Below are 12,524 nucleotides of genomic sequence, written 5' to 3' on the forward strand. Positions count from 1 at the left end.
GAGCAGAAACAGAATATCGGAAAAATCAAACCCTACTCACACATGGTAGAAAAGCACTGAGTAACACTCTGCCTTTCCTTCTCTTTCATAACAGTAATTTTTAAGTATTCAACATTTTTTAAGTATCAAATCTTACTTTGAAAATACAGGTTAGGAGACAATGTTGTTAATAAAAGTATGAAGTAGATGTGTTTGAGCAGTTACTCAGAACGTTAGAAAAGGAAGGACCTACTAGATCCTAACAAACTAGAGCTGCTGCTCAGCACTGGTGTTACTCCTAACAGAACTCTCAGACAACCAATGTATGCACACACCGTCATTCACCAACCTACTTCCCAGCTCATTTGGTCTCTAGGTCCCAGAGTTTTAAGAATATCTTCAGGACTGAATTTGAACCCTTTAATTCCCTTAAACATAAAAAGAGCCAGGCATTGTGGTGCACACATTTAATCCAAGCATTTTGGAGAGTCACATGATCTTCTGAGTTTGAGGCCAGCTAGGTCTACATATTGAGAGCTACATAGACTGTCAAAAAAAGAGCAAGAGCAGGAGCGAGAGAGAGTAAAAGTAAGCAAGCAAGCAAGCCAGCAAGAGAGAGAGTGAGGGCAAGAGAGAAAGAGAGAGAGCGTGAGCAAGCAAGCACACAAGAGAGAGCTAGTACAAGCAAGCATGAGCAAGCAATGGAAGAAAGCCAGCAAGCATTTCAGAGTCTGTGGAAAAATAAGCTTATGATACTAATTAAAAAGGATTCAAATCATTTACTGCTGTGAAGCAGAGTAACATGATGGTACCCTCAACATGACCAACACAATCCCTGCAACCAGAGTGCAGTCCCAGGTAAGGCTGATACCCAGGGAAAGGCTGTTTAAACACATTTCAATGTTTCCATGTTGAGCCTGTTGTGCCCGGTGTTACTGTTTTCAACTTCATGGTTCTGAGCCAGTTTTAAGTACCACAGTCTAACGGTCTCACAACCTTGCTGGAAGCAGTAAATAAGGTGACAAACTTAAGTCAACTAAGAACTAAATTTGGCCTGTTATCTCAGCACCCAATGAACACTACAATTGGCTTTTATTATCTTTTAATAGGCTAGCGTGAAAAATAAGCTATAAAATGACATTTTTCAAACTAGGAAATATATTCATTTATCAACTTGTATGAAATGAAAAACCAACTTTAAAATTTATTCAAACATTTATTTTTAAATGTTTTTTTAAAGACTGGGTTTAACTTATCATCACAGAATCATCTGGAATAAGGGATAAAGGGTTTAAACAACCTTGAGGAAGATTCTCATTTTGTAGCTGTTACCATAGCAACATGCTGCCACCTGGTGGCAGTATATCTACTAGTAAGTGGAAAAAATAGTCCTAAAAGGCAAAGATCTAATGTTTAAAACTAACAAAGGAGAATACTACTTAAACATCATACATAAAGCATAATGGAAGTTAACTTAGTTGACAGACAGGAATCACACTATGACTTTGGAAATCACGTAACAGCTGAGATTTACCATACCACTCTAGAGAGACAACAAAGTCTCTATCATACAAGAATTTTTACACAGGCATTTGAAAAACATTCTCCCCATCATATGCCTTTCTCTAAGAAAAATAGTAAGTAAAAATTAACCAGACTTAAATATTGCATTATGAAAGACAGCTAAGTATGTCCAAATATTTGGTCCAGAAGGTTCAATGATGTAGAAATCCCTCTGCTGGAGAAAAGTTGACTTGGTAATTAAGGGTAAATGTTACTAACTACTATGCTTGCATTGAGTAGTCTTCCCCCTTCAGTTAGAAATGTACGCATCAGTCCCTCTTGGCTAAAGTTTAAGCAAGGTGCAGTGATAGTTCAGTCAGTAAAGCGTTTGTCAAGCAAGCACGAGGCCCGAGTTCTGCCTCCAGAACCCATGTGGAAAAGCACAATACATGATTAACAGAAACAGCCTTGGTAGCATGCGTCTTTAATGCCAGTACTGGCGAGGCAGAGACAAGCATATCCCCAGGGCTAACTGGCTAACCAGCCTAGTCTACTGTGTCTTATCCAATGTCACCCCATGACCTCCACACACCAGCACCCACAGGCCTGTGCACATGCACGCACACACAGAAGTTATGGATCACCAAACCTGCTGGTACTACGAGATCGTCGTGATGCATTGTAACTTCGGGGTGGTGTTCTGGACTTCTTCTCCTTCTTCCGTTTTTCATCTGTCTCTTTGGATCTGTCTTTTTCCCGCTCCTTGTCTTTATCTTGTTCCTTCTCCTTCTCTTTGTCCCGCTCCTTTTCATGGTCCTTTTCCTTCTCTCGGTCTTTATCTTTGTTTTTACCCCGTTCCTTGTCTTTTTCACGCTCCTTTTCCCTCTCTCTCTCCTTTTCCCTCTCTTTGTCCTTCACTCTTTCCTTCACCTTTTCTCGGGTATCTTTTCTCTTGTCCCTTAAAAAAACAAACAAATAAATTTTTGGCTAAAATAATTCTCTCTCAAAAAGAAGAGGCCTCTTTTTCTACACAGTTACCAATAAAATCATCTGCATTGACTACAAATAAATTAGAAATTTCTGTGTAACTCAGGTGTGGACCTGAGGTATAGCAGGCTGAGCTGAACCACAATCTTAGACACTAAAGCAACAACAAGAACGCCTTATTTCTAATAAACCTGAGTCACAACTGCACATGAGTGAAAACAGTGATAAAATTTAAACTCTCTGTTACCACTCAAGAACTCACCGTGATCGAGACCGGCTCCTTGACTTCCGCCTCTCCCTAGACTTAGAGCGTTTCTTGTGTGGGCTCTTGGATCTACGTCTATCTTTTTGTCTTGAACGTGACCTATTATGGGATCTACTCCTAAAAAAAATAAATTGTAAAGATATCAAAACTTATTCTTAGAATTTCAACTCCAAAAAAGCTAAGAATTCTTATATTCAAATAAGATCATTTAGAAAAACTATCCTATTTATTAAGATCTTAAATGACCCTTCTATAATGTTTTCATTATAATAGCAAATTAAATTACTGGAAAGTTTACCAGCTATATTATATTGTGTAGAACACAAAACAAAAATAATTTAAGTTATTTTCTCTGTCAGGAATAGCTTTCCTTTTCATCAGAACATCACATGCCTCAAATCTGTAGACTGTTCCGTCGGCCCCAGTTTTCACATCACAGATTGTCTCTAATTCCTGGCTTCTTTGTAAGCTAGCTGTGATTCATCCTGAAGGGAGCAGGTGTAAGTTTCAACAATTTCTATAAGTGGCCTTGCACTGTTTGTCATAACAAATATTAGGAAGAAAGTAATAAAGTTGTCAAAGAACACATTCATAAAAAATATTTTAATAGAATATATATGGAAGGATAGTATTGATGATAGTAATAATGTAACAAATGAAGCATGAGAAATCAGGTATTCAAACGTCAGATATGATATCTTGATCTTATAACTCTAATTATAATCAGCTAGTAAAAGAAACCTCTATTACTCTATTATCCTCCCCAGAAAAACATAACTTATTTCAGTTCTGAGGAGGCCCCACTAAAATAACTGGATATAGTTTTAGTGTTATTTTTCATACTCAAATATCGTAGGCACTATTTACTAAAATATAAAGTAGGGTTGCCAATGTAGCTCAATGAAAGTTTATAGAAGATGTAATGCCCTGGATTTGATTCACAGCAAAACAAAAGGACAAATTTCCTCTAAAGTGTAGCAGAACACATTTACATAGCTTAAATATGGAAGTGGTCAGGTATTGAGTCTCACAGTGTGGATCCAAAAGGGACCTCTGCCACAGTGACTGTGAGCTCTGGCTAAGTCCCTGTTCTGTACAAGTCCATGTTTCTCTGCAGTCTGAATCCCATCTACACTTCCCAAGGTTATCAAGAGGGCTCAATCAGATGTTTGCAAAGTGCCTTATAGCCCCTAGCAGAGTAAATGTTTAAATTAGCATATAGGTAAACTTTCATCTTTCTTCCAAAGAGGCCAGGGATATGTAAGCTTTTCACAACATGCTTTATAAACATCAAATTCATTGTCACGGTAGTGGTTTGTTTTAATTACATTACTTAGTGTGTGTATGTGTGCACATGTAAGAGCCTAAGCACACGTGAAAGTCTGACAACTTGTAGAGTGGGTTCTTCCTTCTAACATGTGGGTCCCAGGGATTGAATTCAGGTTCCAGGCTTGGTGAAAATAACCTCTACCTGCTGAGCTATCTCACCAGCCCCACTGATAGTCATGTTCTAATAAAATAAATTAGAACAAATCCTATAAAAAAAGAATTTTTTTTAAAAAGTCTGAAGTGGGATTTGAGACCAGAAGCATCCCTAGACTACCCCCAATTGCTAATGAAATCTTATTAGCAAGTACATTTTCACTTATCCAAAATTTGTTTATGTATAGCTCATGTTAAAGGGTCTAGAAATTATTTTCAAATTAAATGACAAATAGCAACTTACCATTACACTGTATCAAAGCTCAATTGTACATCAATTATTTCCATTCAAACACTACTTCGTATAGTTCCTAATCTGATCTGTCAAGTTTATGTAACCTAAAATACAATAATCATAGAAATGCCCTTTTTTCCCAACACTAACCCTGTGAATAAAACAAACAGGAAAATCTAGGCAAAGCAGAAATATACTCCTCAAATCCTAGCCAAGGACATTCACTCCTTTCTCTTTCTTACCATCAGAGGAACTGCAAAAGAAGGGAGAGGGATGGTGAACGCAACTGTCACCACTCCCTTTTAATGAACACACACAGGATGCTATCTACTTCTGCGGTACAGTATGATAACTGCATACATGTGTACAAAGTGTAGTGATGAAAGTCAGTGTAACCCCATACCCTTCTCCTTAAGCATGTGATATTTATTAACAGCAGATTTTGAACTCATTTCTTCTAGTTCTAAAATATATGATAAATTGCTATAAACTATAAGCATCCTATGTGTGGTAGCAGGTAAGAACTTATTCTGTTTACTCTATGTACTTTGGCACCCATTATCCAATCTCTCCTGCTCCCTGAGAATTGACTGGAACTCAACTCAACTTCCAAAACTTTCATGGGAGCCAGGAGTAGTGGTGCATGCCTTTAATCCCAGCACTTGGGAGGCAGAGGCAGGCGGATTTCTGAGTTCAAGGCCAGCCTAGTCTACAGAGTGAGTTCTAGGACAGCCAGGGCTATACAGAAAAACCTTATCTCAAAAAAACAAACAAACAAAACTTTCATGGGAATAGTTTTCTGTCTGAGAAGTAAAATTCTAGAAACTTGTGACATTATAATCTAAATTGCCCTACTTAAGTCAGCTGGGGAGTGGGGTAAAGTGTAGGAAGATTCTCAGGTCAAAATCCTCAAGTTGTATGTCTTGAATGAAAGTTATTCATTTTTTCTTGTCATTAGCCTATGTGTATTTCAATATGCATGCATAAAGTATATTTATCATGTATATTTGTGTTTATACATGTATGCCAAGAGCCACTAATTTCTAATTTTAGCCTCAGATACATCTATATGCAAATACATTCATTAATAATAAAAACTGACAAATTTCATTTTAAACTCTTAGAGAACATAATAAACTCTTAGAGGAAGAAAACAGTATGTTAACTCAAAGACTTTAAAAGTGGGCAGTAGATAAAGTAGATAACTCAGTTATTGCCCTAATTTTTAAAAGTATGTAAAGTTTCACATATTATCAGAGAAACCATTGTTAGTGGACACATTTTACTTTTTCTCAGCCTAAGAGCTTGGTTGTCCTTTACAGCCACTCAAACGGAGAGTCAGGAAACCAGTCTTTATTACTCTTGGGCACTTTCATCCTTCTCTGATCTTCACTGTCCTGCCACCATGTGGCAATCCATCCATCCATCTTGGTTTCCACACTGCTGTATCTGTTCTACTTTCTGCTCTAACCTTGCTTCCTACTGCACTTATAATCTGGGTGGTTTTGAGACAATGTCTTGCTATGTAGGCCTAGCTGATTTGTATTTACTATGTACACCATGCTGGCTTAAACTTGAGGGACCTGATTTTGAGCTTGCCAAACTAAGACCTTAGAGACACCAAAGTCCCCAAAGAAGATTTTGTAAAGTATGTATGGACCATAGCAGTATAGAATCTCCTTGATGAGCACAGAGAGAGCAGACTGGGCCTGTAAGGCTTCCCTGCAGGCCTCCTCCTTTAACTCCCACAAAGATATGCACGCACACATCTCTGGGGCATTCGCCCAAGATACACACAGTAGCTCAGCAGGTAACAAGGACTCACTACACTTCAGGCATGATTCTCAAAAATACTTCCAATCCCAACAGAACATGCTGCCATTTACACTCTAAGGTACCCTTTGCACCAAACACAAAGCAATTACATAGAAAACAATTACAATACTGACAATATGATCAAAAATAGGACAAAAAGAACTTGAAGACAGCACTGATGCTTGGCCAGAGGGCGGCTTGAGAGAACTGCAGCCTGAGCACTGTGGTCAGCATTAGCTTTTCTCAGAACAGAATCAAATACTTTCTGTCACATATGTGGAAAAGGCTAGTTAGAAAAAAAAAATTCAAGTAGAAAACACATGTATTTTTTAAATAGAAAACTTCTAAAACTAAAGATTACTGAAATACTAAAAATTATCAATTAAAAAAAAATGCTTTCTTTTGAGCACACAGAAAGAGAGAAATGGGCTGGGCAGCACTGGTGTAGCCCTTAACTGCAATGTCTTCATCAGAGCAATAGTTTGTAACAATAAGCACACCACCAGGTAAGCAAACACAAATGAGATTTCTGAGTTGATACTTTGACATCATAACTCTTTGAAATACAAACTGAGAGAACATTGAGCATTGACAGTAGAGTCTCACCTGTGCTTTGACTGTGATCTCTTCCTTCTAGAATGGGATTTTGAGCTAGACCTGGACTTTGAGCGAGTGTGGGAACGAGATCGACCGCCTTTCCTTTCATTGCTCTTTCCAGACTCTGGGAGGAAAAAACCACTTTGCAGCGTAAGCTCAGAACAATTAAAGATCCCAGTTAATAATTAGGCACAAGTGGAATATACCACATATAGTGCAAGGGGCCTACTCTCTGTACATCCTCCTCCTGTGCAATTATCCTTCAGAAACATCCAAGAAAGTCATTGCATAAACTCGTTGAGTGCAGCCACCCTGCAGCAGTACATATAAACCACATGATTATAAACAGCTGTTCGTAGAAGTTTGTTGCTGCCATAACGTAAGATTAAAACATGTCTGCAATTCCTATGACAGTGAGGCTAAGACCTTCCTGCATTTATTTTGTTAGAACTGAACCTAAACTCCAAGTAGTAATTTAGGAAATCTAATGAAAGATAAATCACATAGACATTTTAGAGTGGAGTTTAAAGTATTTAGCAACACAAAATTTTGAGTAAGTTTTCCTTTAATCTGGCAAACTGACTATCTGTTTTTTCTAAATTAGATGCCCTTTCTCTTGTCTTAAAATTAAAACGTTGAGGGAAAGGCAACCTGCTTACATTTAACATTTTAAACATTTATTCTTCCTTTTTTTGCTTCACAGAAACATTCACCCTCTGCTTTCAGTAAACCAACCTCAACACGGATTTGTTTTCATAGAACACTCACTGACTATGGCTAAAGTGCATCAGTTCAGTATTAGGGCAAAGCTGGTTTGTGCTGAGTTGTTCTGAGTAAGCCACTTACTATGTGTTGAGTTTCAGTCTTCTGATCTGTACAGTGGGGGAACTGAGCAGTGTAATCCTACAATTCCTTACAGTTCTAAGAGCCTATGGTCTTTAGACTATGTCCTGTACAACAACACTGTGGCCTTACCTGGTTCAATGGCTGCTGAGATAAATGACTGAGCCTCCCGTACTCGCTTCATTACTTCTTCTAACTCCTTAGCTGCAGCCTGAGGTGTCATCTCAGGAGGTTTTACTATTGCATTGTTGGAGTGATTTATTCTAAATTAAAAATATTAGTATATCACAAACACACACCATAGTTTATAAAGCATGAAATAAATGTTAGTATGATATACATGTTTATAAATATGAAGACATCTCAACAGCACATAAGGAAATAAAAATAGCTAAATATGGAATAAAAATTGCTAAATAGCCAAAAGCAACCTTAGAAAATGATGATCATTTCTACCTACCACTTTTTTGCTAAACAAAGAAACAAAAGCAAGAAAAAAATGAAGTCTACCTTACTTCTTCCACAACTAAATAGACCATTACAAGTTTACAAGCACTTTTGCACATACCTCAGAAAAAAGTGACAATGCTTAGGATTAAAATGGACCACTTCTACTCTTAATTATATTGTGCTAATACCCTGCACATCCTAGCAGAATGAAGAGGAAGCTAGCTACATGGCCATTTTATTCATTATGTCCTATGTCTAAGTCAGAAGTGCATCTGGTACACCTCCCTTATTAGGCACAGCTGCTTCTGTGACACACACAGACACACCAGCTGTGTCTATCTTACACACTCCACAGAGAAGACTGAGCATCCAATAACAACAGGGACTGATTATTTAAGAGTAAAATCCAAAACTGTTAATTAAGAGATCTACCTACAAAACTCAAAACCACATTGAACTTAATAATCTGCATAAATTACAATTTCTGGACTTGAGTATCTGAAAGGTGATATGAATCTTTTGCAAACAAGGTTGGCCATGAGCAGATAAATTCACAATGTCTGATTTAAAACACTTCTAAGTACTTAACACTACTTTCTTCCTAGCATTTGGAATTTACTCAAATTCTTATTATAAGCAATTCTGCAGTTCAATTGTAAGTTAAGCGCCCAGAATCTACAACCATCACAAAACAAACCTGACAATAGAACTGAACAGAAACATCCCTGAAGCCACTATGTATCATAGGCAAACAATTAACAGTCATCTACATATTAAAAAGAGAAACAGGTCTGAAGGTTACAGTGTCATGCACTTCACTTATACTTAACAGGGTTTTCCTTTCCACAAATTGCCAATTACTATTTTTTTTAAAAAGCCTTAATGAAATCAAACACTTTACAGCTTTTTCTAAGTCATTAGAATTTCTTTGTTGAAGATTTCTTACTTCAGTGGCCTGTCTCCAAACATAACTCCATTAAAAGCAAGGGCCCTTGGTACAGAATTTTGGTCTGCAAATTCCACAAAAGCAAACCGAGTTGGCTGAGTCTCATCACCTGCCATCCGAACAAACTTCACTTCTCCAACTTGTTTAAAAAATTCAAGTAGTTGATCAGCTGTCGTTGTCTGAGGAAGCAGAGTGACACTTTAATACAATATATTCTTTTTCCCTTTTTAAGTCAAGTAAGTAAAGCAGTTAATGCTTGCAGGGGAGGGGTACATTTTCTTTAGTGATGAGACTAGCAAGGTCCCCACGTTCCTGTCAATAACCCTTGCCTATGCTCCTAATATCCAATCCCCATTACACTTATTGGGTCCCAAGAAACACATGAAAGTAGAAGAGGGCTAGCTGGGAGGAAAATAGGGAACAACGGGAGTGGGAAGGAGCCACAGGGAGCAAGGGGGGTAACAAATATGATCAAAATACGTGTGAAAACATTATAATGAAATCCATCATATAATATATGCTAATAATCATAGTTTAAAAACAAGTAAATACTTTATCAACAATTTTTAAGAACGAGCAGCTATCGCCACCCAGTTTCTTCTTAGTTACCTGTGAATTCAAATTTCCAACATAAACTGTTCTCCTAATCTCATCAATTTTAGAAGGATCCACATTTCCCATAAGTGGTGGCTGTGGGATCTCTCCAAGTGTTGTAATATTTGGGTCCAGTGCTGCTGCTGGTATAGCTCCCAAACTGCTAAGTGAAACACCAAGCTACAAAAAAACAAATGTAAGCTATGAGGTAGTTTTCATTTGTGTCCAAAGCACTGTACTCTATTCTTGCTACCAATAGATCAACCCTATGTGAAGAGAAGGAGAAAGGGAACTCCTTGCTTTAAGCTACATGTATCTGAACATTAGGTTTTAAGATAGCAAATGGTTCTTTAATTGCCTAGGTATTTCTCTACATTTAAACTGATACTAAAACTGAACCGTGCTTTCCAATGTTCAGTGTAGTTACATTCTGGGATCACCATAAACAGTATTACTGTACAATGGGCCAATGTCTCAGAGGAGGGAGGTTAAGTTCCTGGGGCCTGTCGTGACAATATCCCTGTCTATCAAGCATTCAGTACAGAACTTTCTGATGCATCTTTCTGTCTGATAGTCCCTCAGTTAACATGTTGATTCATCAACACTGAATACATGGCCAACAAAAGAACAAATGAAACTTTTCTACATTTCCATCACATTGACTAAGCTTTTTTCTTTTTAAAGCACTGTGTATGGGGAACTATCTAAAGAATAAATTACACACAAAAACAGAATTCCAAAAAATATGGCACTAAACAGACTACACTCACACTTGTCTGCAAAATGAGTACTCAAACAGCAGAAAACGCCTGGCTTCATCTGAAATATGCACATCATGGGACTCAAATTCATCATTACTCTAGAGCATGTGTCCACTGCAGACAGTGATTTGGGGGTTTCAAAGCCTTTTACTAAGTGAATGAATTCACAAATACAAAATTTGCAAGTGTTACCTGTATTCTGGTGATTCAAAAACACCAACTGGGTGACTCTGTAATCATAACTACAGCATTAAGGTTTACTGAATTATTAATTCAACCCTTGTTATCGGCACTAACACAGTGGTATTTAACAGAATCCAATTTTTAAAATTTTTAAAAATTTAAGACAGAAATGGTGGCACACAACGGTAATCTCCACACATCAGTACAGAGCTGAAAGGAAGCCTAGGCTACATGAAACCCTGACTAAAGAAAAGACCAAGAGGAGGGAGAGGACGTAGTGAGATTAAATGATCTGGTAATGCGAGGCTTCAACATGAACAAAATAAAGCTGAAATAGACAGAAGTTCAAGAAAAACCTGGAATAGTAAGCTATTTTTTATGTAACAATAGAAGGAAAACAAAAACAAAAACCACAGATTCATCTTTTCTTAAAATTTTAAATTTTATGTTTATGTGTGCACCGCAAAGACCCAGGTGTCTGCAGAGACTGAAAGAGGATATGGGGTACCCTAGAAGTAGAGTTCAGGAAGATTGTAAGCCACTCACAAAGGTGCTGAGAACCAAACCCAGGCCCCAGGCAAGAGCAGTAAGTGCTTTTGGTTTTGTTTGGGTTTTGTTTTTTTGAGACAGGGTTTCTCTGTATAGCCCTGGCTGTCCTGGAACTCACTCTGTAGACCAGGCTGGTCTTGAACTCAGAAATCCTCCTGCCTCCACCTCCCAAGTGCTGGGATTAAAGACGTGCACCACCACTGCCCGGCAAGTACTCTTAACTACTAAACCATTTCTCTGGGCCCCAGAGGATAAACTTTTTAGAACATTAGTAAAGTCAGTGTTGGAACACATATTAGGAGACATGTTCATTTTAAAGTATATTTAAAGAGACAGAAGTTCTCAGAATATTGAAGCATGTTCTGCATTTGGCAGAAGTAACAAAAAAAGGTTAAGGAAAAAAATATAATCATTTTCATTTCTACTTGTGCTACTCCATAAAAGTGATCACTGACAATATGTGCAAATATATTGTAAACAACTAAATTTAACAACTGTTAAATAACAGCAGTTTCTAAAGATAAGAAAACAAATTTACAAAACCACTGTCACTTACTCTCTCTTGTCATAGTGGCCAGTCTCACCTTTTTAAAAACATGTGAAGTCGCCGGGCGGTGGTCGTACACACTTTTAATCCCAGCACTTGGGAGGCAGAGGCAGGAGGATTTCTGAGTTTGAGGCCGGCCTGGTATACAAAGTGAGTTCCAGGACAGCCAGGGCTACACAGAGAAACCCTGTCTCAAAAAACAAAAAAAGAAAAAAAAAAAGTGAGGTCATGTGCTTAAAAATTAAATTCAAATACCTCTCTATAATCTAAAAAACACTACCAAGTCAGTGTCCTGCATAGTCTTAAACCCCTAGCTCTCTCCCTTCACTCCTTTCCAGCCACACTGAGCAACATTAGTTCCTCAAGCACAGAAGTTAAATTAAAAACTGTCCTGCTCCATGGTCTCCTACATTAGAATGCTGTACAAGAGTCAACGTTTCAGAAGCCACTCCTACAATCAGGACACACCGACCACCACAATCACCAAGTCTGCACACACCCTATGAAAACACTAGCAAGTTAAGAAGGCACGGGCCTTACCTGGCAAATGGCCCTCCTTTAAACGGAGAATGACCAGAATCTTTCTCATACAAAACCCAAAAGCCCAGTAATGGTTATATCTTTCCTTTACTGAGAAATCACAAGATATTAATTACAGTTTAATCCTACACAGCAAAAATGTAAGGATTCTGTCGTATTTTACCTTGTTCAACCTTCTCAGTCATCTCTGAAATGCTTTTTCCATTACCAAAGTTTATCTCCCTTAAAATGGACTTTGTCCTTCTGAT

General features: G+C 37.8%; 1 protein-coding gene across 4 annotated transcripts in view; it reads right to left on the minus strand.

Moving 5' to 3' along the window:
• The window catches only part of Srek1 (splicing regulatory glutamic acid and lysine rich protein 1), a 33,640-nt gene that overhangs the window by 8,228 nt on the left and 12,888 nt on the right, over positions 1-12,524 (minus strand). For all 4 annotated transcript variants that reach the window (XM_031359822.1, XM_031359821.1, XM_031359824.1 and 1 more), the window contains exons 4-9: positions 9,712-9,876; positions 9,103-9,281; positions 7,839-7,969; positions 6,873-6,987; positions 2,732-2,851; positions 2,132-2,440 (exon numbers count right to left, since the gene is read on the minus strand). In XM_031359822.1, the coding sequence (XP_031215682.1) occupies positions 2,132-2,440; positions 2,732-2,851; positions 6,873-6,987; positions 7,839-7,969; positions 9,103-9,281; positions 9,712-9,876 (1,019 nt within the window). The remainder of the gene's footprint in view (positions 1-2,131; positions 2,441-2,731; positions 2,852-6,872; positions 6,988-7,838; positions 7,970-9,102; positions 9,282-9,711; positions 9,877-12,524) is intronic.

The sequence above is a fragment of the Mastomys coucha genome, unplaced genomic scaffold (genome assembly GCF_008632895.1).
Source record: "Mastomys coucha isolate ucsf_1 unplaced genomic scaffold, UCSF_Mcou_1 pScaffold8, whole genome shotgun sequence".
NCBI classification, from domain to species: Eukaryota; Metazoa; Chordata; class Mammalia; order Rodentia; family Muridae; genus Mastomys; species Mastomys coucha.